At 38.6% G+C, this 27,591-nt stretch overlaps 1 protein-coding gene across 7 annotated transcripts in view; it reads left to right on the forward strand.

The window, feature by feature from the left end:
* The window catches only part of MECOM (MDS1 and EVI1 complex locus), a 531,405-nt gene extending 507,132 nt beyond the window's left edge, over positions 1-24,273 (forward strand). For 3 of the 7 annotated variants that reach the window (XM_080929608.1, XM_080929610.1, XM_080929613.1), the window contains 8 exons: positions 3,689-3,715; positions 9,187-9,353; positions 10,250-10,327; positions 12,586-12,755; positions 14,672-14,816; positions 18,075-18,311; positions 19,137-19,320; positions 22,787-24,273. In XM_080929608.1, coding sequence (XP_080785734.1) covers positions 3,689-3,715; positions 9,187-9,353; positions 10,250-10,327; positions 12,586-12,755; positions 14,672-14,816; positions 18,075-18,311; positions 19,137-19,320; positions 22,787-22,921 — 1,143 coding nt within the window. In that variant the 3' untranslated portion in view covers positions 22,922-24,273. Of the gene's footprint in view, positions 1-3,688; positions 3,716-9,186; positions 9,354-10,249; positions 10,328-12,585; positions 12,756-14,653; positions 14,817-18,074; positions 18,312-19,136; positions 19,321-22,786 lie in introns of all 7 variants that reach the window. The other 4 variants (XM_080929611.1, XM_080929612.1, XM_080929614.1 and 1 more) reach the window with 2 other exon arrangements.
* The last annotated feature ends 3,318 nt before the right edge of the window (positions 24,274-27,591 follow it).

A 27,591-nucleotide genomic window follows, 5' to 3' on the forward strand; every position in this document is an offset into this window, starting at 1 on the left:
CCCATTTATGTAGCAAATGTACTAGCTTGTCTTGAAATAGGAATCTTACCTCTTCTCTTGGGCTCTTTCTTTTTCAGTTGTCTTCCTTAATACTGAAACAAGCATGGGTGAACAGAAATCCAAACATCTGTTTTAGTTATATACACAAACATAGTTTTGTTCCAAAATTCTCTCTCTAATCTAAATTGAGAAAATAATATGCTTAGGTAACAAAAGTTCCAGAAACATTTCACCATGAATTTCATATAGGAAGGCTAAGGACTGATACTGTTTATATAACCCCTTCACGGAAGGGGCCAAGTGCTGAAGCAGTGAATGTTTATCAGTAAATATTTGATATTTATGCTGACCTAATAACACTTACAAGGGTTCGCAGGCTAATAAGCCTGAATACAGAATGTCCCATGTTTCAGATATTGCATTAAAAAATACAACTCTCTTGCTATTTTCTTTTTTAATTATAAACAAAAGCACTGCTGGGTCTATATTATTATATATGTTTAATAATAGTGATTGGATTGCTTGCCTAATTTTTATTATACAAAAAGTCTAGCAAGTAAGCAAAATTGCTTAAGTAAAGTAAAAAGCTGAGTGCTTAGGGCATGAGTAAGTGAAGAAAATTAGACTGAAGGTGAAAGTCTTTGAGCAGTTTCTTCTACTCAGCTGATAGTTTTCTTATCTATAAAAACTTTCTGAACATTCTGATTTTAAGGTGCCCATGGCCTCTAAAACAAAACAAAAAAACAATAGCCACCTTTAGTAATTATGCCACTTAATAGCATGGTTAAGTTCATTTACCAATAATTACATGTCTATAGGACTCTTATAAATGTGGAATGTGTATATATTTAATAAGATACCATGAAAGAATGTGTTCTATTTTAATATTCCCAAAGGTCACAACAAATACGACAGATAAGGGATGTGCCCATTGCTCACAGCACAGTGATGACCCCTCCTGTAGACCCTCTCAGGCATGCCGTGGGAACACAGGGGAAGTGTATTTCCTTCCCACCCAGTGTCCCATTCTGATGTGTAGACTGCCTGTTGCTATGTGTTGTTGTTAGGACCCAGGAATGACAACAAACATTAATTTTCAGTACTTGGTGTGTCCCAGACCCTGCAATCCAGAGTAGATTCCTGCCATTCTAGATTTGGTCTCTGTATAATGCCAATATTTTATGTGGTGGACAGTGGGGACTCCATAGGAAGAGAGGATGTAGATATTCAGGGTGCCTAATTTACAAGCTATTTCTAAACTACAGTGGAGCACTGTTTAACGTGCTGTTTCTACGGTCTTAATACTTAGTAGGTGCATTCCTGGATATATGCAGGAGAAGCTCTGCTCTACCTTTAATGTTACTGTCTTTGGAGAGGTCTGTTCTTTGAGAAAACTGCTCATGCCCCAATGTTAGGCATTTTGTTTGTTTGTTTGTTTATTCTATCAATTGCATTCTAACCTCAACTAATAAAACCAAGGGTTAGGGATTAGGAGTAACTGTGGCATGAAGTGCTTTTATGATTTATAACTAGCAAAAGTGCTTTGTTTTTGAGGAAGATTGTTTAGCTCTTTATGTATAATAGGAGAACACGTGGCTTTATAGGGTGACTATAAATTGCAAGGTTTACCAAGAGGGCGTATTTGACACTGTGCCTGGTCTTTGAAAAGACCTAATGGAAATCCTTAGAAATGAATGCACAGGTCTCCCCTGGTAAGGATAAAGTCATTGTAGTAAACTCCTCATGTCCTGATATACCTTCTACACAAAGGAAAAATACCTTCCCCTGTGTACCTGGGGCTGTTTACAAAGGTGGTTATTGTGCCCTTGATGTGACCTTACTATGTAGATGTCGTAAGCCAACACAGAAAGGCTAGCCCCTGCTATCAGGGCTTTCCATGATTCAACAGCCAAATAAATTCTTGAGTTAGACCATTTAAAGACTTTTCCCACTTAAAATTCATTAAAGCACACATAGGAGCTGCTGACATTCATTGTCTGTTTTTCAGCCTATCACATGAAGAGGCTATCACATTCTAAGATATCAGATTTCTATTGGCACATATTCTCAGTTGCTTTAGAAAACTGTGAAGACATATACCAAGTTTGGTTAATGGCATGCCATCGAGAAACCAAGTTTTATATTATTTTAAACACAGCTCCTCCACACAACTCAGTCTTTAGACAATATTAAGAAAATAAGCCAATACCTATTTATTGAATTTTACTGAAAGACCATTAGCCTCTCTTATGGCTTATAGCGTTACAATGTTTTAAACTGTGTCAATGTATTTAGAACACACATTGTCACATATGTTCAAATGAAGAGATAAGTCCTCGGAGGCTAAGTTTCCTCACTCCATACATGAGGAAGCAATTTGTGCTATTGGGTCATTGGAAGACTCTTCAGCTTCTGCATCTCTTCATCAGACAAAGAAATTAGTAGACTCACAGAGTAAAAAGCACAGTAGACATGCTCCCTGGACTCACACTTGAAGATTATCTGTGGTTCTTTAGACTGAATTCTAATTTTGAGAAAGAAAGCATGGCTACGAATAACTAGTGTGGCGAGAGTGATACCATGGACTGTCCACCTCTCTAGTTCCTGGTCAGGGTACTTTCCATTCATGTCAGACATCATTGGGAATGAAGTAAAAGCTATCGATGATTATACCCTCGTCAAAGTGGTTGTGATTCATGGTTTTATTTTCCTCTTCCTCCACTTTTGATATTATTTTGGGTTATTGTCACAGTTATTTTTATAGCTCTGATGTTTTTCACCTATATTAAAGACCTTTTGCTTAGACTTTCTCTTTTATTCACTTGCTTACATCGCCTGGCTGTGCATCTACCACATTTCTAGGAGCTAAGAATAGTATGACATATTCTAGGCTGTTTCTTATACACTGCTGTGGGTACCACCTATGTCCTTTGCCTTTCATATTCTATTTTCCTTCCCTGTTGGCACATTTCTTACTTGTCACCAAACTTATGGAAACATGGGATATTTCTCCTAACTGATATGTTCCCAGTCATGAACTTCAGCCTTTGGAAGAGTATCTAAGCCACAAAGGCTTTCCCTGAACATGGTGACCATATTGTCACAAATAATTATAACCTTTTTATTCCTTACTCCATATTCTTGTATTCTGAGGACCAATAACCCAAGTCCCTTCTTACCGTGCATGGGATTCCAAACAACAACAATTTCAACAAAATACTTATCTATTATTATGTAATTATTTTCAGTTTAGTAAATACCATATTTTCATCATCTATATGACAGAGATATAACAGACTGGACTATGACAGGAAATTGCCTTAAATGAAATAAAAACAGAATTTGGAAAATTTGGGACCATAGATTTGCAGTGAATAATTTTTAAAAAAATGAAGAATCCTTTGCCTGATTATGGATGTTGTAGCACACAGTAGGTAGTTTTCTTAGGGTGATGGTCATTCTGGTTTCTAACCAAGCTTGGTTTGATGATTAATTTTAGAAAGTAGAGGAAACTCACCGGTGCTGTACATAGATTTAATTTCCATTTCTAAAACTTTTACTCAAGATAAAGTCACATGATAAGTAAAAGTGACCAGATTAGAATAAATGCTCATTTCTGAGAGGAAAGATTTCAGTAAAGATTCAACACAGAAGTAATTTTTTGTTTCTGTTTCAATTTTGCTACCAGTTCCCACTACCTGACCAGAGAACATGGGTAAGTTCCTTACATTTTTGACTAAAGTAATGTAGTGTTAACAAGAATAGAGCTTATTCTGGGCAGACATGGGTCTGGAGCTGGTCATGACGTAATAGGGGTGAAGCACACAATTTTCCTGCTCATCCAACAGCAGAATATTCTCGAGAGAATGGGGCATTGCATTTAATAAGCTAAAAATGGCTCATGTAGCAACGTTATTCGCTAAGTCACTCTCATTCCACGTGATTGTATAATGATACTCATGTCCTTATCTAGACCCCATACGGGGAGTTTTGAAATGAATCACTAAGTCAACCCCATTATGATTTGGGGACAACATATTACAGATATTTTTGATAAAGCCTCAAGCACTGTGAAGCCTGAACTTGTGTAGAAACACAGCCTGACCCTTGGGTTCCAGTCCCTTCTATCAGAGGCAGACATGTCCCCTGCTGCTCGGAGACAGATATAAAACTAAACTTTCTAAGTGCTGAATAAACCTTTCAGAATTAGGTCTCACTTCTGTAACTTGTCACTACGATGCCTAAGTAAATTCAGTTTCAGTTCATGAAGCAAGGTATAGGGTCATTTCTTTTATAGAGAAAGAGGTACATGGAAGGAAGAAACCCCGTGTTACGTTTTACTGTGAAATAGAACTTGCTGGGTGGGTAACATGTATTTCAAATTTTCCTTAAAGGGTCTATGTGTTTACATCTTCACTTAAGATGACCTGCTTCATCTGGATATAGACAACCTTGGGGTAGTCTGGGTATCCTAGATTCGCACGTTTCCCCATCTAGATAGTGTATGTTAGCACTTTAAAAAAACATATATCTTTTATCTCATGTTAGTTATTCTCTACCTCAAGCTTCTCCATTTTTTCCCTCTTGTGGAGTATGTGATGAACTGTGAATTCACTATTGTTGAACATCTAAGGATTAATCTCATGTATTTACAAAACATAAAAATATTGATTAGCAGTGAAGGGAGAACACGAGAGAGGGTAGGGGCACTGGTGAGAAAGCACAAGCCACTCCTTTAGTTGTGCTATGTTGTACAACAGTGGGGCTTTCCTTGGACTGTTCTGTCTAGCACTTTCTGGATTCCTCTTCTGTCTTCTCCAGCACAGGTCTGTCCTGAGCTTTCTTAGTCTTTCTAAGGCACAGGGTGACTTTGACACATGTCATGTTGTTTCTCACTTGAAGTTCACGATGCTGAGCTTGTCATCGCACACTGACATGACCAGCTAGGCTTCCTCTCTGAGTTACCACCGCAATGTCTGGAAGCACTCTGTTGCACCCAGTCAGTCTTCAAGGCTGCGATTTACGCTTGTGTTATAAACTTGATACTCGAGATAAATACTGAAGACGCAAGCTTCTAATTCTCAATGGCAAATAAACTCTCCGTGATTCCGTCGTCATGACTGTTGAACTTGATTCCCCAGTGAGATAAACATAAAATATGAGTATTTACTTCTCCCTCAAATGACCAGGGTTTCGAGGTTTCTCAAGATTATCAAGTAAATAAATATAGAAATCTACTGACTCCACAAACTTTCCCATCCTGTTGTTTATGAATAGTGAGTTATTTTATGATAAAGTTGTATGTAATCTAATTGGGAATCATTAGTCCATATAATTCATTGTGTGCTTGGACAGATATGTTATTTCCCATAATCAGGTTGTCACTTTAATATGTTTGATGAGAAACTTCCCAGGACTTCAGTAATTGGCACTCAGATAATAAATATTAAGCTAAGCAATTACATCCACATTGTTTTTTTTTAAAATTTTTTAACTGTTTGAGTTGGGGTGCAGATACAGCTTAGTGTAGGAACTAGGGAACTGTGGCTAAATAGTTTGCGTCAGTATAAAGTTAATAGTCTCTTGGGGACTGGGAGAGAAATAACTTCCTTCTCCAGACATCTGGGTATAGATGCTATCAACAACTATTATATATATGCAAATAAAATTACTATTCCATTGGAAAAAATCTCTCATTTGCTGATCTTAGATTAGTTGAAGATATTACTGGGTCATATGACAATACACTAATAGAACATCCAGTGCGTTTTCCTTCAGTTTCCATGAATTCTTATTCATTGTATCCCAGTTTTTTTTTTAATTGGAATTTTACCAATTAAATAATGGAAATTATATCTAGCCATATTCTACTATATTAACCTCATTTTATCTTGACTTTTAAAGATACCAAGTCACTAGGCTATAGTGGCGTATACCTTTCATACCAGCACTAGAGAGGCAGAGGCAGGGAGAGTTCTATGAGTCTGAAGCCGGCTTGGCCTATAGATTGAGTTATAGGACAGACAAAGCTACACAGAGAAACTTTGTCTTGAACCCCTTACCCCAGTCAGACTTTAAAATCAATATCAAAATGTATTATTTATATATTAGATAGATATGTTTCTTCTGGAGAAACATCACATGTCAGACGAGATAGAAGGAGGAACTGTAGCTTTCACTCGTATATTAAATAACCCAATAAGGTCTGATCAGTGTTGGTCACAGAATTGCTATATTAGACTGAACACCAACTGCATGGGGTCTAATTTGCCTCTATCTGTTCAAACAGGGATGCTTAGTTACTTTGAGTGACAGCAAGGCAATACAAGAGCAAGTCTCATGAAGAGGTTAAGAAGGGTGGAATGAGAGCTTGGTGTCTAGATAGCTGAGCAGCATGTGTGTATCTGTGTGAGTGTGTATGCATGTGCATATATGCGTGTATGACTGTGTGCATAGGTGTATGTTTGTGTGAAAGTGTGTGTTTATGTATACATGTATATATGTGTGTGCATGCATCTATGCAGTCATGTGTGTAATTTATGAACATGTGTGTGAGGGTATGTGCACGCGCATGGACACCCACACATGTATGAGTATGTATGAATTTATGTGTGAGCATATATGTGTACATGTACATGCATATGTTTTCATGTGTGCTTAATGCTTCTAGGTATCCTCTGCTCAGCTCCCATAGTCTGCTTTTCTCTTCTTCATCCCAACCTTATCCTCTTTTCATTTGACCCCAGAAGTCAAAGCCGGGAGTGGCTTTTAAGAGAAACAATTGGGTAATGTCTATTCTTTTTCCTAACGTCTCTGAGGATGTCATCCTATGGCCATTGAGTCCATAATATATTTTCTCTTTTCTTGATGCTTTTCCCACATTGAAACTGTTGGAGGTGATGTAAGCACACCGATCTCTCTTCAAAAGGATCGAGCTATTAGCAGCTCCTAAAGCAAGACACATTTCTCAACAGTCAATTGCTCTCAAATAACTCAAAGGACTTGTAGTTTCTGTGTGCTAGAGATGAAAGCTGAGAATATTAACAGTCTGGAGTGTCTGCTTTCCATAAGACAGGAGAAGAGTTTCTACAAGATGCATTGCTGCTGTGGTCTGAGTATGGGCAAGATGGACATTCAGATTACTTCAAATTACTTGATAATGAAACATTACCTACATGTTAAATGTACATAAATAAAATATTTATTACCGCCACCCATCCGCTCACTGCTCTGCCCTCTGAATGCGTGAGAACACCGCGACCCTACTCTTGTTTCTCCCTGCTTGTCAGGTTGCAGACCAGAGGTTATTTTTCACTCAGATAATTTATTTCAGGGTAGATAGATTATCAAAATGATTTTCTGCAAGGAACAATTAGAAGGAATAAATGCAAATAAAATAGCATCATAAACTATTTCTGAATTGATTTTTTAATAAATAAACAGAACATGCAAACACTGGCTGGAAGGGGGTAATTCCTGCATTCGGCAGGGGCGGACTTTCTGCCAAGCTCTCCAACCAGCATCATCATTCCATATCTGTGCCCTGTGATCAGTATGTGTCGAAATCCTTCATAGTGACAAATGTGCTGTCCACTTGCATCTGTGGAGAATGTTTTAGCTGCTGAGTGATTATGAATCAAACCCTTGAGCTTAGGGCCCTCACTGCCTCCCAATGCGTTCACATTTGTCGTCTGGCAAGTAAATGTATCTTGACTTTCCTCTGAGATTTTTTTTTTATGTGCTGTGTTTGATGAAAGACACTTGGCAAATTGGCAGTGGTACCCTGTATGTTACAATTTGTAGTTAGCATTAGGATTCCAGGCATGAAATGAGAGGGCAGGTTCCAGGATAAAGAGGAAAGAGAGAGCTAACTAGAACATGAATAGTTATTTGAAGAATTAAACATACAACATACTCTTTGTGAGAAGAAAATTATATTGGCTTTAGGTTGTGTAATTTATAGTATTCTGTCTAGCTGTCCATCCAGAGAAATTCACAACTTGTTACTTTCCCTTTTGAGAGTTAGACATTGGATTTTCTTTTTAACTTGATCTCTTGATGTCTCATTAGGAAAATAAAACAAAAAAACAAAAAGAAAAACAAATCTAAATGTGTGTTGTTTGAATTTGCAGTTGCTACCTAAATCCCCGTGTCTACCACCAAATCTCTTTGAGACATATGCAGATTGTGTATGGAGTACTTTGAGTTGGTATTTCTTTGGAAATTTAGCACTCTAAGAAACAATTTAACAAGATGGCCTGAATGTTAGCCGTGTCTGTTCAAAAATTTGTAGTGCATAGTTTTCAAATAAAATCTACACACCAAGGAAACGACACTTCAGGGAAGTTGCAGGACAAAGAAGAATCCATGTAGTCACAGACAGTACAGAAAAAACTAATTTGAACAGAAAATACTGCCCTCCAGACATGAGTCCTAACGCCTCAGACATGCCAGCGGCTGGAGCGTAAGCAGTGCACAAGCATCTGTTGGAGTCCAGCGGGAGTGTGTATGCTGGAGTGGGAACCACTCTCTTACACAATAATACCCATTCCACATGAAATCATTTAAAGACACCATGAACTCATCCAAACCCGATCTGTTCAGAACAAATGATCACTTCATCAAAACTCCTTGTATATGTTTTCCCATCAAAGGTTTAGATTGTCCAGATGCTAATTTAGCATAGCATTAGGTAACGTCATTTTTACACATTTAGCTTTTCTTCCTGGATGACATACACTTTGCTTAAGCTGTATCCTTTGAAGACCTCATGTTCTTTCCTGCTTTCGGTCCTTCTCTTCCGATGCCATGGCCCTTCTATGTTTAATTACTTATGCATACCAGGTAGCATCTTTCCCTAAAACATTCAGTTTCTTACTGATAGTGTAGTCTTGTCAGTTACATAAAGTCTTATTTGGTTCTATTATCTCTGTGGGGTATTCTTCTACTCAGATCATATTACTATGTTGTGGTCTATCCAGGCCACTGCGGAAGAAGTACACCTTGGTTAGTTTTTCTTATCCATTAATTGCCTTCTTGCTTAGCACTGGAACCCCACAGTCCCTCTTAGAATCTGTTGCACGTAGAAGATTTGAAGTCTTCCCTTGGATTATGTTCTCGGGTACTGAGAGGTCACTGCCTGGCAAAGATCTCAAACCCTTCATGGTCCATGTTTGTTCCTTTCAGATGTCAGCCATTGAGAACATGGCGGAAAAGCTCGAAAGCTTCAGCGCCCTGAAGCCGGAGGCCAGTGAGCTCTTGCAGTCAGTGCCCTCTATGTTCAGCTTTCGAGCTCCTCCCAATGCCCTGCCCGAGAACCTGCTGCGAAAGGGAAAGGAACGCTACACCTGCAGGTATGAGGGGCTAGGACACCTACAGTGGAACATCTCTCTGTTTTAAAACAGCCCATTGTCTGTTTTACAAATTATTTTTAATTGGATGCTGCAAAGCAACCATGAGAGATCTCAGCTACCTCAAAGTGCTCTTTATTTAGTGCTTTTATTTTATTTATTTAAAATGGCATTTATTTAGAATCAAGTGTATATTTATTAACTGCTATGGTCCGAATTTTGAATAAAGCTATTGGCAGAGGACAGATGTGGTCCACAAGGGAGGGAAACAGGTTAGCACATTTCTCCATATTCACTGGTGAAAAAAAACAAAGCTTTCATGCTCCTACCATGTCTCCTACTTGTGTGCAATAACTTCTCAGTTATTTTCAGAAACTTGTATTATCTGATCCAAGTACATCAGTTTCTCTTTGGAAAACTGTCATGTTCTTTCCAAAAAAAAAAAAAAAAAAAAAATCTGAGGAAATACTTTAATGATTGAAATCATGGTCCACTTCTGGTATTAGGAGATGTCACTGGGTCTGAACTGTAATATGAGTTGAAACGTGTGGAACAAGTTGACATCAACCCAGATTGACAAACGCTTGTCATATTTCCCTCCTCTCTGATCCACTTTTGTGAGTGTAAAGATATGGAGGTAATAGAATACACTCATGGGGGTTATCAGGACTAATTCATAAACCACTTATGTGTGAACAAATCCAACCAGATGCTCTAATGCAGCTTTTATTTGTAGAGTTATTTATAACATCAGAACAGCTTTGTTGCAAGTTGTAAATGCTAGAGACATGTGTTGCATGCAGAGTTGATTAAGTCAAGAATAGTCATATGAGCACTTGGTGCCTCGGGGGAATAGTCCACTGTGCTGACTTTCTCTTATGCATGTCTTTCCTTCAAAGGTACTGTGGCAAGATCTTTCCAAGATCTGCAAACCTAACTCGGCATCTGCGAACCCACACAGGAGAGCAACCTTACAGGTTTGACAGTGGCTTTTCTAAAATACTTCGATAAATACTGTAACAGTCAATATTTCTTCATTAGGCTGCAGTATAATAAGAATCAGTCTGCTGCATGTTTGAATGTACACTAAAATATGAAATTTGAGTATATCTGCTAGAGTCCAAACTAGGAACATCTTTTCTTCATCAAATAAAACTTCTTAGTCTTCAACCTATGAGATCTGGTATAATTTTGAACATCATGTATGTGTTTAGAAGATGTTAGCAACCTTTAAAAATCTTTTTTTTTAACTTTAGTTTTTACTATTCTCAACTAACAGTATCATTTTAGTTTAAGAAAAAACTCTTAATACCAAAGTTGCTTTCATTCAAGCCTCCAGTCTGCTAGGAGCTAACCATCTAAGTATATCTGATTCCTTTGTACAATTAAGTCATGGTCACAGATCTCAACAGGGGGTTTAAGAAACAAACATCTCAAACCTCAGAAGAAGAAAAAAATGCTTAGATTTAGAGACTGAACCAGTCTTTTATTCCAGGAAAAGGGTCAGCTCTGCCGATGGCCTCTTACTCTGTTAAATGCTAAGATTAACCAAACTATACATGGGCCCAGGTAACTGCACTATTATTGCTTACAATACAGTGAAAATAGCAACATGGCTGGTTTTAAAATGCAACTCATGATTTAAACTGTAATACTTTTGCCCCCAGTGTTAGAATTCAAGTCAGGATTTCACCAAGAGCGAATAGGATGTGTTGTGACGTCATAGTTTGACTGTCTTTTAAAATTCTTAAGGAATGTGTGATTAGTGCTGTCATCATGTCTGCCTGAACACTAATTCTTTTCATTACAAAAACCCAAATTTATCGTGTTTCAAAGTCATTGTTTAGAAAAAGGAGATGATTCAGCAGTTTGCAATGTGGTAGCTCTTAATGCCTGGAGTTTCCTTGCAGAGGACTTGATGCCTCTGGATCCCATGGCCACCTTTAGTCATGTGCACACATCTTTTTTTCGATACTCCCATTTAATGAAGCATGGAGACCTTAAAAGGAGAGAATGAAAAACGGGAAGGCTTATGATCATTCAAAGAAAATTGACACTTTAGAAGAAGCTCAGCAAATGTGTGCTTTCTTTAGTCCCCTCTTCCTATTAATGGCTGTCATTTCCACTTTACATGTGACAGCATGCATTTGTAATGCAGATCTATAAGCTGTAGAGCAGTGGGCAATGTGAGGTGACCCCCCTTTAGAGGATGTCCCATCTCTCAGGAATTCTGCTTAAATGGAAGGTTCCTGTACTCACATTCGGTGTGGCTGAATACTGTCCCAGGCTGGAGCTGTAATACCTTGCTCCGGTCATTCCGTATAGAAGGCAGGGGTGGGATTGTGCTCTGGACATGTAGCTGCTGTGCATGTGGTTAAAAACACACAAACTAGAATGTGCATTTCTGAAAATCTCAAATGATCACCTCTTCCATTTTATGAATGGAGGAAAATAAGAAACCAGATCTTGAGGTGCTGGCTGTGTTCTGTGAAGTTCTGTTCCAGGGCTGGACTTCCTGTTTTGGGCTTTTACCTCATATCAGATTTGAAAGCTTTTTTTTTTTTTTTTTTTTTTTTTTGGCTTCTATTGTCATGAAGGCTACATTAGATAATTTATACATCTTTTTAGTAATTAATCAATTAACATCCCCAAAACTGCTGCCCCTCCCTCACAGAGTCACTCCTCTTATCCTTCCAGAGGGTAAGGCCCCCATGAGTATTCCCCCCACTCTGGCATATCAAGTGTCTGCCAGATTAGGCACACTTTCTCCCAATGAGGCCAGACAAGGCAACCATAAAGACTGAGCTGCCTGTCCGCTACAAATGTGCCCAGGGCCTCATTCCAGCCTGTGTATGCTCTTTGGTGGTTCAGACTCTGAGAGCTCCCACAGGTCCAGGTTAGTTGACTCTCTTGGTCTTCATGTATAGTCCCCTCCCCTTCAGGACCTTTAATCCTTCCCACAGCTCTTCCCCAAGTGTCCCTGACCTCTTTCCAATGTTTGGCAGTCAGTATCTGCATCTGTTTTAGTCCTTTGGAATTCTTGAAACACAAGCTTGATTTGAGCTGTCATTTCAATACCAGCTGATACACTGGGGTACAAGTCTCCTGGAATTTCAGTCTCCCTGTATACATTACCATTCCTATGCGAAGTGTTATTTTGGCTTTCCAGTCTACAAGCCTTGTGCCTCTCTCTTCTAATGTGTTTGCGACACCGTGTCTGTATTTACTTTTCCAGATGCAAATACTGTGATAGATCATTCAGCATTTCCTCCAACCTGCAACGACATGTGCGCAACATCCACAACAAGGAGAAGCCATTTAAGTGCCACTTATGTGACAGATGTTTTGGTCAACAAACCAATCTTGACAGACACCTGAAGAAACACGAGAACGGGAACATGTCTGGTGAGTCCTCAGCAGTGTTATGGGGAAAAGATGACTCATGTTTCGTATTGCGTAATTTCGCCTTCCATTCCATTTTGACACTAAAATCTGATAGTCCTCTGGAAATTCATACCATATTTCCCTTGGGGTTTTGAAACACGTGAATAAGGCAGCCACTCATGAACATGACTGTGAGACTCCATTGTCTTGTTTAGATTTTATTTTCATCCATCTGGGTTTATCTCAACAGGCAATCTCAAGTAAAGACAGACATGACCTAGAGTCTGTACAGATACATGACTCGGAATTTCCTAAATTGGAAAGAATTCTCTTTCCATGTATTCATAGAGTATGTATTCTAAGTGCAGCAGCAAAGTCCCTGAAATAACCTATAAATCATGGTCCCTGGAATAATTTTTATATAAAACTAGGGATCAGAAGTGAACATAATCAGAGAGACATGCAAAGGAAGAATATATCTTCCTTCTTTTCTTTTTTCTTTTTGTCCCTCAATCTTATCTCACATGACATAACCAGAAACTCCACCACAGATCCCAGAATTCCTTGGCATCAAACCTACTGCATGTGTCTAACAGAAGAGATGCTAGATCTTTGCTTTTGAAGTCAGATAAGCAGCCAGGAGCTAGCATTTGTCTGCTGGTGTAGAGGTACATAGACAACCTGCAGTTCTTTGAGAGTTGAGGTTTGGGAGGATGGTGAGTGAATCTGAAGTTCAGGAATTCAGAGAAGGAAAAAGAAACAGATTTGTACAGCCAAATCATTTTTCTTGACTAAATTATATTGTTGATTCTTTTCAGCTATAAGCAAGATTATGTATGATATTAAATAGTAATAGTGCTTTCATTTATATCTCTCAAGGACAGAAATCTAATCCTAGTATTAAAGTGTTAGACTTTAGGTCTAGAAGTCTAATCCAACGAGGAAAACTGACTAAATATTCCATGTATCAAATAATCTAATCAACATTATTTCAGAAAAAAGAATGTTAGAAAATGTAACTAGTAGGGGGCCAGGTATGGATGGCGCAGGAGCATGAGCTAGGCTCTCGAGTTTGATCTCCAGTTCTGAAAAACAAAACAAAACAAAACAAAACAAACAAAAAAACCAAACCAAACCAAACCAAAACTAACCAAAATACTTTATAATGTTGAATGCTTGATTTTGATATTCTAACCAGATAATTTTCTAAGACAAGGGAATGTGCTAACTTCCCCTTGTCAAAATGATGGTAATAGTAAATAAGTTGTAGGTACAGTGTGGGAATACATAAGCAGTATAAAGTCTGTGATTGCACAAGACATAGCAATACATGAAGTACTTACAACAGCGAGTTTATGTAAGCCAATACAGCAGTTCTGTAACACAGGTATCATAGCTTTAGTTTTCTTAGGAAGCCAAGTAGCATCCTATAAAAGCCAGATCCACTACTGGTCTCTCCATGCTGTGCTGGCCTCTGTACTGTTTCTGAGTCTACCAGCTTCTGGTACCAAATCACAGCACCGAATTCGAGGGGTGGTTTCATTCCTTCACTTTCTCACACACTTTAATCCCAGTGACATCAGGTCTATGCTGACTGCAACTGCGTGTGGTGTGTGACTGTGGAATCGGCACATACGGTTTTTATAATATCTTGTCCTATCTTCTTATACGAATGAACACACTCCAGTGCTCCAAAAGATAAAAACAAGGGAGCGAGATAAATGACTGTTTATAATTCTTGGTCTTGGAGTCTCAGAACACTCTCAAGAGGCTCTGTTATCAGCATGAGAGTTGCAGTAGCTACTCCTCTGTCACCCTGAAGAGGGCAAGCTTTTCGACGGGGTACTGCTCAGTTCATAAGGGATGAAGTTCTAAACACGTTGCCCTGGGCAGTGCTTAGCAGCCATCTTCCCACAAAGACTATCTCTCTTACTCAGGTACAGCAATGTCCTCACCTCACTCGGAACTAGAAAGCACAGGTGCGATCCTGGATGACAAAGAAGATGCTTACTTTACGGAGATCCGAAATTTCATTGGGAACAGCAACCATGGTAGCCAGTCTCCTCGGAACATGGAGGAGAGGTAAGCTGTTCTTGAAGACATGTCTGTATTCATGTGCCTGGGGCTACAGTTATCCCTGATGCAGGTGGCTGGTGCTTTTTTGAATGCGTAGTAGATGGTTATGTAATATGTTATACATACTAGCTAATTAATTACTTTTTTCTTTATCGCGTGTGAGTTGGTGTGCCTGCTGTGTATATGTTTACATGTGTATGGGTTCCCATGTACATATGCTGTGGAAACCTGAGGTTGAGATCATGGATCTTTTCCAATCATTTTTTTCTACCTTATTCGTTGAGGCAAGGTCTCTCAGTTCAACCTAGAGCTCACTGATAATTGCTAGTTTTGCTAGCCAGCTCGTTCCCAGCATCCTTATTCCCTACCTTTGTCATCTTGATTGGACAGCCAATGCTTTAAATGCTGAGCCATCTCTTAAGCTCAGTATTAATTCATTTAATTTCACACTGGCCTCATGAAAGTAACTGTCACATTATCAGCAAAGGACTGGGGCCATCAAAGGTTGATGACTTACCAGTAGTCACGTAATAATGGAGGAGTTTTAACCTGAGCTATTTGTTTTGCAGCCCATTTGGGTACCAGGCAGTTTTGTTTACCTTAGCACCTAAATAAAACCATTTTAATAAAAAATGATATGGTATCAACAGATAAACTGTGACACATTTCTTTGTGTGTCTCCATCTTACCTGTCTCTCTTCTTATATGTCGGGGTCAATTTGGATACAAAGTAAACATTGATTGGTCCAATATGTTTTGTGTACCAGCTATTTGAGAACTTTCCAATTAATATGCAATTATTTCCCCATAGTTTTATTATTTATTATTACTATCAAACAGGCATGCATACTATCTTTAATGGACATAGATGTGCTTGATCTAGTATCTGCATCTAGATCAAGCAGGCTACTAGAGGAGAAGCCAATGCTGTTGATAATTGCTCATTCATCTGCACTTGACTGTGTATGTAAACTTAATGAAATGGTATTTTGTCCTAACTTTTCTTAGGTATAACTTTGTTTTTCATTAAGTTATTGACTACATATCTGGTATTGAACTAGACTTCTCTGACTATAGCCTATTAATTTAGAATAATTTAAATACCATGAACTTAACTGATGAAGATTTCATGGCTTTTAAACAGAGAAGGGTTAGTGTGCTGGGTCCTTAATTTCATATGCTGGTAAAAGCCAAGACTAATCATTTTAGATTGTGTTCCAAGGAAGTTCACTTCAGATAACAACAGCTCTAACCAAAATAACAGCAAAACAGGCAGACACTCCTAGTTCTTTATTTTGGGTAACTATAGCTAACGAAAGGAGAAAGAAGAATGCTTTCAGGCCTCTAAGGATTTGTAAGAACTACAGCGTCTCCCAGTTTTACTGTTCCCTCCACTTGCCTCTCTTTGTATGTAAGTGTGATTAAGACAAGGCCATTGTTCAGAACAAAATGGAGCTAGTCACACACATTATGTACACCTTAAAGCCTGGCTCAGGACTGCAAATAAGAAATACAACAATTTCCATTCGGGTTCTGAAAAGCCTATTCAAATTTGATAGCTCAGAACTGGTGATTTCGAGGCTGCACAGCTGCAACATCTGGCCACAACATGTCTAAACGCAGAAGTCGAGAGCCGAGTCACTCGACTTTCCGAGTCTCAGCAGCTATCTGGCCGCTTTTGATGAATAATTTATCCCAATAAATTGCCATATCTGAAAGCATAATTAACAAATTGGTTTTCTTAATCTTGCCGGCTTTTGTTGTTTTTGGTTCTCATCCACAGACTCTTTTGTTCTTTTACTTTCATTTTCTCACTTAAAAAAAAAAAATAACAGTTTTCATCCATTCAAGCTGGCACTGTATCTGAAAACTAATAGTTTATGTCTGTGAAAAATATGTTTTCATCAGTCTTACAAGGATGTATAAAATGTTCCATAATGATGTTACTTTTTCTGGTCAAATGCAATTGTGCTTTATACTTGTGTCATATCTGAGGTTGTTTCATACACGGATCGATTTAATTCTGGGGAGTCTAAACATTAAGTTCGACATATTTGTACGTGGGAATTGCCGCGTATGGTTTCTGTTCTTTCATGAACTGAAAAATTGTTTCCCTGTCTACAACAGAAGACTGTGCGTTTCTGATACAGTAACTAGATAGAGGAACATAGAAATAAAAGATTATGGGGGACCTAGGGATTAGATGCATGGGTGCCTAGGAGGGTTCACGTCTTGACAAACTTTCTGAGCCTGAGCACCTCCTTCTTTGAAAGCATTTATAGTTATGTTATATTTTAGAGTCTCAGAACAGTACATATCCAAAATTTTGTATATATTGATCGTCATTCTAGCTTCGTACGTGCCTACAAATTTCACAGGTGGAATTTGTACAGCAAGTTACACTTGAGTTAACTATTGCAATTCTTGCAAATGCAAACAGAAATACTATGGAAGACATTTTACTTTGAAAAGTGATTTTTTGCATTGGTAGCTGTGGCTGCAAAGTCAGTTTCAAAAGCTGTTAGCTCCTTTAAATTCCTAGTTGATTTACCCTCTCTGTGTTTTCTTGGAAAACAAAGAACTTTTCGCTGTCAGACAATTTAGGATCATTTAGAAGGAGCCAAGATAAGTGGGCTCTCAGTAACTCCAAGCTTGCATATTGTGTCCAATAGGAGTGAACCAGGAGCAGTGAATACTCATGGTTCCTTGGCAGCCCCTTTCACATTGTCTTTGGAGACTTAGATTCTCTGTCTGTGACTCTCTCTCTCTCTCTCTCTCTCTCTCTCTCTCTCTCTCTCTCTCTCTCTCTCTCTCTCTTTCTCTGTCTCTCTCTCTGTGTGTTTAAGCTGTTGTCTGTCATCATTACTCTGGGATATATGTTTTCTAGAAATCAATTACTTTAAATGGTGGGTACTTAAATGGTAATTATGTACATTATGCAGAGAAAACATTCATGAGCTTTTATATTGCACACACCATATCATTTATCAGCAGTGATAAGAAATCAGAAACTGGGATTGTTTTTCCTGTTCTGCCAGATACTGCATTTCTAGTCCAAATAGTCATCCAATTATTATTTTTTTTCTTTGTTCACCCCTTTGTGAAATTACATTATTTTCCCAAGGTTGCAATGAGGCACACACAATACAAATTTCCTTTGTAAGTGTTGAATATTTAAACAGTTGTTAGGGAGATGAACTAACTAACTGCATGTTTAAAAATCAAGTCAGTAATTGACCCGTTTACTCTTTATGCTTTTGAAAGGATGAATGGCAGTCACTTCAAGGATGAAAAGGCTTTGGCAACCTGCCAAAATTCGGATTTATTGGATGATGAAGAAGTAGAAGATGAGGTGTTGTTGGATGAGGAGGATGAAGACAATGATATTCCTGGAAAACCCAGAAAGGAGCTGGGGGTAACTAATTTAGATGAGGAAATCCCAGAGGATGACTATGAGGAAGCCGGTGCCCTGGAGATGAGTTGTAAGGCATCGCCTGTGAGGTGAGTGCCTTGCAGCTTGACAAGCCAAGTGACAGACTTATCTTGTATGGTGGATTGGTGCGAATTCCTCCTGCTCTGCTCGGCTACTGGAAGAATGTGTTAGATTATGGGGAATTTGTGAAGTAACAAACCATGAAAGTTCAATTTGACCTGGGAAAGGCACACAGTGCATCAGTTTTACATAGAGGAAAACGAGAAGGCAGGGAACGTGGTCCACAAGCATGTAAATACATTATTAGTATTTGTGGAACTCTGGTGGCCCCAAGGCAGGAAGGATGCATGAAGATTTCATAAGTACTTAGTTTTGAGATTCTATGTATGAAGTTCAGAGAAAATAGATATTTCATTAAGACTGAGTCCACTCAATTATCTACAATTGTAACTCACACCTTTAAGATAGATTTTACAGAGGATAGAACTTTAATTGGAAAGACTCAACCAATAGCTAAAGTGAAGGAAATATTATATTTCTGTGATAATAAGGTACATTGACTGAACATTTTTACAACTGACTTTACTTTAAAAATTTTTTTTTCAGCTGTATGACTTCTGTTCCCACACATTGTGGACTTAATATGTCACTGACTTTTACTTCAGATACATGCTTGGCTATAGTCAATAAGATATTGAAGAAAATATATATCATGATATGATATTTGTTAATATTTTAAATAGCAATTACTGCATGCTACTTGACACAACAAATGCAATATGAAGTTTAAGAGATGTTGAGATAAAATTGAAAATGACTTGATGAGACAAAGGAAAAAAAACAAACTGCCTAAGAAAACCCAATTTCTGTGCTTTCCCATTGGTTCATTTTAGGTTTAAAGAGGAAGACTATAAATCTGGCCTTTCTGCTCTAGATCACATAAGGCACTTCACAGATAGCCTCAAAATGAGGGAAGTGGAAGAGAATCAATACACGGACGCTGAGCTGTCCTCCTTTAGTTCTTCTTATGTGCCAGAGGAGCTTAAACAGCCGTTACACAGAAAGTCCAAATCACAGGTACAGACTCTGCTATAGCCCACACCATGGGTCCCTGCATGAAAGCGTGCATTCCTTTGATGAACACAAGCAGACACGGTCACCTTGCAGCATTCTAGAAGCCAAGCATATTTGGGTGCTTTGTTGATGATGTTCCTGGTTTTGCTCTACTGGTGATCAATGCCAAAATTAGCCAGTGAAATTGGACATGTATAGTGCATTCTGCCCCGAAACGTTCATGACAAGCCTGACCCTGCCATGAGTTTGCTGTTACGTTTGTTTTCCCCTCTGCTTCAAGAGTACATACAACTTACATTCAGATTCTCTCGTTAGCTCAGGATTATTTTCTGACCATTTTGTATCTTTTGCATTTGTTGGCATACTTGTGTTCTGAAACTATTATTTTCTCATTACTACATCTTGTGAATTCTTATGTTTAGTTAATTTATTATTCATCAGATAATGAACTCCAGAGTTTAGGGTTAAACTGAGGCCGGAAATAAAAAGATCTATACCAACTTAGTGACAGATCTGGAAATAAAGCCTGTGAGTTTTTGCTGAGTGAGTGAATTACCCCCAACTCATGATTGATCAGCCCATGGCAACTGGAACTCATTCCAGTGAAGGATTCACAAACACCAATAAGAACTTCAGCTCTTTTGTTAAAAGATAAAGGGATTCAGTTGGTAATTATTTATGATGTCTATACTCAACTGAATGTTTATTCAGGCCCTTTAAAAAGGACAAGCACCTTGCATTTCTTTTCACACTCTTGAATTGTGTGCTTCACTTAGAACATTTTGGAGGTGGTACGGCATTTCACAACAATTGGGCCATATTAGCATGTGTGTTTAGATACAATTTCCTATTCTTTGAAATGTTTGGGGTTGGTCTTGACAGTGATAAAGTAAGATCTATGCCAAGGTGATGTGATTGCTGATTGTGGGGTAAATTTGACTATAGATGTGGGGCATGTTATGGCTATAAAAGAATATAAATCATTTGCAATCCTTACATTCAATAAGAGTGTGTGATATTATGTATGGAAATAGAAAAATAATATTCTTTCCAAAATGGATACAGAGGGTCATCACCTATACTGTGGGTTTCTACAATTTATATCATCTTGGCAAAATCATGTAGATAATGGATGGACACCATTATCTCATTGTAAGAGAGGGGCAGTAAAGTTATTTCTCTTTCTCTTTTTTTCTCCCTATGATGCAATGGGCTAAGCATGACTTTCCAGTTTCCAATGTTAACATTAAGCCACCCAAAGCCACTTAGAACTATCTGTAAGAAATGGCAGCATCAAAAAAATCCCTTGTTTTTCAGCTGTTAGAGATTCCTAGAAAATCCAGGCTTTTTTTCTTCTTTTACTTCTTCCACCCCAAATACTGTAAAATATATAATAGCCATCAAAACTATCTGATACAAAAGAATACCAAAGGTTCTGAGAACATAAAGACAACAGCTGTGACATGCCTCTAAGGACCCACGTTTTGAGGTCACTGGCCTACCTAGATATGGCAAAAGCTAGCTTCACAATAAATACAAGCATGTGTAACCTAACTGATGCTTTATATATATATATATTCTATTAAATACTTGTGCAAACTAAATTAATCAAGAGTCTCTTTACTCATTCACTTGTCATGCATTCATCCATTCTGTGGTTTACCAGATGGCCCTTTGGTTCTGGGAAACTGGACATTCTTCCCCAAGTTTCAGTTGCCATCTGCTTGCCAAAGAGGACAACCTTGAGTCATATTTTTCAAAATATCTTTTTGGTGGTTTTCTCAAGCATTTATATATTAACTCTATAATTTATACAATGATTGAAACCAAAATTATCTATAAGCAAAATAGTGACTTTAATCTCACTGTGGGAATTTCTTTGAGGAAAATTTTGTTCTAAAACAACTAATTTCCTAACAGGTACCAATTTGCATGGAACATACAGAACTGAGTATCATGTTTCCTCTATAACCACAGGACACAATACTATTATATTTTATGGTTGTATCTATTTGTATAAGGAAATTAAAACTCAAGAGGTACTGTGACTTCCCGAAGGTCCAAGTACTTTGTACTATCTGTCCTTAATTCTTTAGTTATTTAGCACAATGTCTGGTGATAAAGTTCATGGTTAAGGAAAATTAGTTAAGACTGAGGATTTTGTGCAAACTCAGAAGGCAAATCTCATATATAAAACCAAATGCAGCTCAATCATTGAATACTTGCTACGCAAGCATAAGGACATGAGTTTGAATCCTAGAAATCATGGACAGAAAACCAAATTGGTGGGAGGAGGATCTCTGTGGCTCACAGGCCAGCCAGCTAGCCTTGTTGGTGAGATTTGCAGATCAGGGAGAGACCATGTTTCAAAACATTAGCTGCACCGTGCTTGACAATAACATCCAATCAATGCTGACCTTTGCTTTCCCTACAAACACATGCACTCATATGCACAAGTAACTCTTATGTGTAGACATGTGTATATGCACACACACAGATAACACACACACACACACACACACACACACACACACACATACATATACAAATTTAAAAGAAGCCAAATATGTGCATTAAGAGCAATGACCCAGCAAATCAAAATCAGCCCTTAATCTAACAAAATGCCACAGTGAGAGAAGAAACCACAGGCTGGCCACATGTCTCAGCATGACTCCCTGAGATGAAATTGTGCCGAACAACAGAGGCATTTGTCTTTGTTTACAGACACTGGAATGTCTTTGGCAGGACTTTAATGATTCCACTTCAACAGCATTTTGACAAGCAAGTTTAGCAATGGATGAGACCCACAATAGCAAATCAACAGTGAAAAGTTCACTCACAAGTCAAGACCAAACACTTCATTTGAATATTTTCCTTGGCAGTGATGAGGGGATCTCTGAACAGTTATTTAGAACTTGGCATGATCACAGGGAAGAAAGTGTCAGAGCACTTCTGTGCACCGTCTGCTCGGCAGAGTCATGAGTAAGGGTTGCTTGGATGTTGTTGGGTCCCCGTGCTTTGTTTTCTTTCTTGGTGGAACTTCCCTGGGCTCTCTTCTTCTCAAGGGTGTCAGGTGTCTACAGTAGGTATTTTAAGCACAAAGTAGGACTTGAGAAAGGACACAAGATGGAAAATTTGGGCAGATATAAGCCCTAGTTGTGTATTATTGAAGGACCTGGGTGCAGTCACTTACCTTCAGAAGTCTAGGTTACAAGGTGCAAGAGTCAGACTATCTCCTACACAAACCTGGCTAAGGTGAGCACTGCCTTTACGCCAGTTTGATTAAAAAACAAAACAAAAACAAAAACAAAACAAAAAACAAAAAAACACAGCCCCACTTCCAAACATGCCTGTGAAGCAAGCTTCCATCCCGGCTCTCCTGCCTGTCTAATGTGTGTGGATCATCTTATTTAAATTAGGTCTGTTGGTCTTCGAACGCCACTCACCGCACCTCTCCCCTTCCTTGCAGGCATATGCTATGATGCTGTCACTGTCCGACAAGGATTCCCTCCATCCCACCTCCCACAGTTCCTCCAACGTGTGGCACGGCATGGTTAGAGCTGCAGCAGAATCCAGTGCCATGCAGTCCGTAAGCCATGTATGACACTGTCGCAGTGGACCAGAGTGGGACCAAGTCCAACGGTAGCATGGCTCTTTCACATAAAACTATTGACGAGACTGCTGAGCAGGATGCCTTAGAACCCTGAAGGGTCACGCATTTAAAGCCTGGTGACCTTAAACTGAGCGAGTAAAGAAAGAGAGAGAGGGAAAAAAAAAAGGAAGCTATTTATTCTCAATATTTTGTTTTGCACAGCCAAGGCAGCTGCTGACTTCTGGAGGATCAATTAATGTAGAATGATTGGAGGCGAAAGAAAACCTCACTGGGGAAGGCGCCTTTCACCCTCCTGCCGCAGGGCACGGGTGGGTGAGAGGAGCAGTTGAGATGGCAGCGTTGACTAGCAATGGACACGTCACAGAAATCAAAATCTGCAAGTTCACCTGATCTGATCGGGAACAGTGGCTTTTAACTACCAGATTTAACTTTTGTTTTTTTTCCTTTTTCAAGTTTTACGTAATTTAACCCCTTGAAGACGGAAGTAGTCAGAAGACGTGCACAGCGATTATAGGAAGTGATAGCAGGAGGTTTTGTCACCCCGCCCCTTACCTTTGGCCTTCTTAAGTACATTGTTTAAGACTAGGGGGGAAAGGGTATGTGTTTAGTGTAAACGTTGGATGCTCATGCTCAGAGGGGTTAACCTGCTCATCACCAGTCCCACTGAACCACTAATACTATGTTTGCCAAATCCTTGTCCTGACATCTTAATTTTAGACAATCATGTCACTGTTTTTAAATGTCTCAGTTATTCTTTTTTTTTTTTCGTGTGTGTTTTGTGTATCATGTATTTATTTGTTGGCAAACTATGGTTTGTTGATCAAAAAGAGCACTGTTCCTGTCAGCCACTATTTTATGATGTCTGAGGCACACCCCTCCTTTCTGAATTCCGAGGACCAAGGTGAGACGACCTGTGTTTGGGGGTGCCCAGTAGTGTTTGGCTTTTCCTAACATTCCTTCCTTTTGGTTGTTGTTGTTGTTGTTTTGTTTCCTTTTTAATGAACTAAATACAAATAGAAGCAACTTAGTTTTTGTAATACTGAAATTGATTCAATTGTATAAATGATTATAGTTTCTTTCATGGACGCATGATTCTTCTGATTAAGAACTGTACCCCCATATTTTATGCTGGTTGTCTGCAAGCTTGTGCGCTGATGTTATGTTCATGTTAATCCTATTTGTAAAATGAAGTGTTCCTGACCTTATGTTAAAAAAAGAAAGAAGTAAATAACAGACATTAGTTATTTCAGTTATTTTGTCCTTTATGGAGAAACCAGATTTTTTTTTCTTTTTCTTTTCTTTTCTTTTTTTTTTTTTTTTTTTTGTTTGTAATCTCATTTGGAAATAATTGGCAAGTTGAGGTACTTTTCTTCCAATGCTTTGTACAATATAAACTGTTATGCCTTTCAGTGCGTTACTGTGGGAGGAGCAACTAAAAAAAAAAATAAAGACTTCCAAAAATGATGAAAATGATGAGTCCCTTGTGTGCTGCCTTCTCTGTTCTCATGCGATTTTAATTCCCTTCTGGTCTCCAAATGATCTAAAGATACAGCGTTTAAGACCCCGATGCCCTGGCAGATTTGCGGGATGTACGCATGTTTGTAAGGCTTCAAGATGACACACTGATAGAGCCCAGCCAGTAATGAGTTCTGCTGCTTGCGGTGAACTCTGTTCACAGAGCAAAAACGCAATGGCTCCGCTTCCCAGCTCTGGCCTCCCTCCAGGTCTGGGGCACATGTTGTAATCAGGACAGAGAGCAGCCTGCAACAATGTTTGTTCCGGGAGCTTCCTGGTGTTTCTCTTCTTTTTCTGGCTGGTGTATGTGTTCCAGGTATAAGCCCAGGGACTTTACAGACACTAGATGAGCAGTGTAGCTCTGTGCTCACTGAGCTGTAGACTCTTCCTTTGGTTTTGGTTAATTTTGACACTATTGAAATTCATAAGAGCAGAAACACCATTCATTTCCCCCAGTTTCCCTTTTATTTTTATATGTTTATAAGTGTGTGTGTGTGTGTGTGTGTGTGTGTGTGTGTGTGTGTGTGTATGAGAGAGAGAGAGAGAGAGAGAGAGAGAGAGAGAGAGAGAGAGAGAGAGAGAGAGGAGAGAGATGTACATTCCTAGTACCCTGTGGAATCAGAAGATGGCATCAGGTAATCTAGAACTAGAGTTCTAGGTAGTTGTAAGCCTTCTATTCCGGGTGCTGGAAACTGAGTCCAGGTCTACTGCCCAAACAGCAAGTGTTCTTAACCACTGAGCCATCTCTCCCATGGTTTTACAAGTTTTTTTTTTTAACCCAGATTCAAAATATCATTACAGAAAGAAAATAACAAAATTATTGTATTTTGTAACAAGTTCTTCATTTATATGTTTGATCTAACATAGTTTCTGCAAATCTTCAATATTGTTAAAAACTTGGGCTCTTCTGGTTGCCATTGGTACAAATGAAGGCATGTTAACTGTCATGTACATCCTCAGCCCTGGGAGCTCAGGGCCACACGTGCAAGCGGTGATGTGGCAAGGGGTCCTACAGTTCAGACCTTTTAAGGGGTAAAAATCAAGGATTTCAGGTTACTTCTTCCATATAATTCTGACTTACTTAAAGCAGCTCATTCAAATACTTGGCCATATACAGGATTTGATGTAGCAGTTTGAAGGGTTATCGTGACCTATGCACATGCATCCGGATCCCTCCAACTATCTGCTCCTTGTTAGTGGCGGTGGCGGCTGTGAAAAGCAGTGTCAGGTTAAGGTCTAAATATTTCTATTACAGGAATAAGACTCTGGGATTTAGTGCACAGATTGTACAATAGAAAGTAAATAGAACTTGCAAGAAATAACCTTAAGGTATAAATATGAAACCAAGAGACAGAACGAGAGTATGGCATTTGGCTGTTCAGGTAACACAGATGAGAAGGTGTAGCTCGGGGAAAGCAGCATATTGGACTTCGCCTATGCACTCAAATAGCAATGAACGCAGTTAAAACATCTCTGGTGTTGCCAGGTTCCTTGTCGACTCTGGCGTTCACATTTCAGTTGTTTGCTAGCATTTATTCTCTTGACTTCTAGAAACGCAATCAAGATTTATTTCTTGTTTCTTGGCCACTTGCTTTTCCAATCAATACACTAAGTGCCTGCCCTGGGGAGGGTCAATGATATGAGCAGGAGACTCTCCAGACCTTGGAGACAGAGGCCCAGGCTTGAGTTCTGACTCTGGTACTTATTGGAAATGATGTCCTGGGAAATCCATACCTCTCCCAAACCTCCTCTGGGAAACCAGCAGCTGCTACTGTCTGTTCTACTACTTCAGCGAGTGGCTGCGCACATGCAAACCCAAATCAGGGGACTAAAGATTAGCAGTAGAGTGCTGAGCTCACACAGAGTCCTAAGTTCAACCCCTCAGGGTTGCACATTAATGACTTAATTAATTAAATTTGGTAAATAATTTGTGAAAGTTCTGAATGTGTAAAACACCTTATAATTTTCTTGGAAAGATTTAAAAAAATAATATGTGGGTATATATATTCAATATATTTACTGGATACACACACATACAAACACACACACACACACACACACTGGCATATAGACATATGTATATAAAGGCACATATAAAAATATTACACAAGAGAAAATTTTATAATACAGCAGAGATCTATTCTACATTAATGTAATGAATGAAAGGGGAGTTTTATACAAAAAAGTTAAGAATATTTCTCATTCTGGCCCTTGCATTTCTGCTTAGTTTTATGTGATAATTGAGCCTGGGGCATATTAAACCTGTCATTTACCTCTAAGCTATGCCTCTTGCAACAGACATGCCTCTTGAAAAGCATACATAGGCTGAAAACAAAGGAAGTTCCAGCCTTTAAAAACGTGAAACAGACAGTGTCTACTTGTTTTTTAACTGACAAATAAAATTACATATATTGATGGTATATGTCATTGTGATATAAGTGTATATTAAAAATGGTTAAATTACTTAATATTATGCAATCTATGAGAAAACTACTATATCTATTCTTTAAATTTAATATGCAATATATTGCCATCAGCTATTGTTACTACTATATGTATTAAAGTTCTTGATATTTATTCAGATATAATTCTTCAAAGCTCCCCAAAAGCTCAAGAATAATTAAGAAAACACATTCCTATAGCTCATTCATTCTTAACTTTATTTTCAGATGGCTGCTACCTACAATCCTATTTCAGGAAAAAATAATATTGTTCTTGCAATTACTCATGCAAATTTGCTAAAAATTTATACAGCCATTGCTCAGTTAATCTGCATAACAGGGAGACAGGGAGCTGTCTTCCTGTTTTAGAGATGAGAAACTGCCATTGACTGGGTGAGAATTTGTGGTCTATGGGGACACAGTGTCTTAGACCCCATAGGTCACATAGAGCAGAAGAAAGAGAATATTTCAAAGCTGAAGAAATCTGCCCACAACCAAAGTGAGGCTGTACCTCTGCAAATGTGCCCAGGAGACACCGAGGCGGCTTGGTTTTGGCAGCAAAGAGTTTGAAAGATATTGCCAAGTACTTCTTCCCAGGTTTTTAAAAACTCTGGTTATCACAAGTCAGAGCCAACAGTACTTTTGAAAGACACTCAGTCCTTTATTACTAAGTGTATTCTGTCTTTTTTGGATCTCATAAGCTAG

Source organism: Micromys minutus (assembly GCF_963924665.1).
Source record: "Micromys minutus genome assembly, chromosome: 15".
Classification (NCBI taxonomy): Eukaryota; Metazoa; Chordata; class Mammalia; order Rodentia; family Muridae; genus Micromys; species Micromys minutus.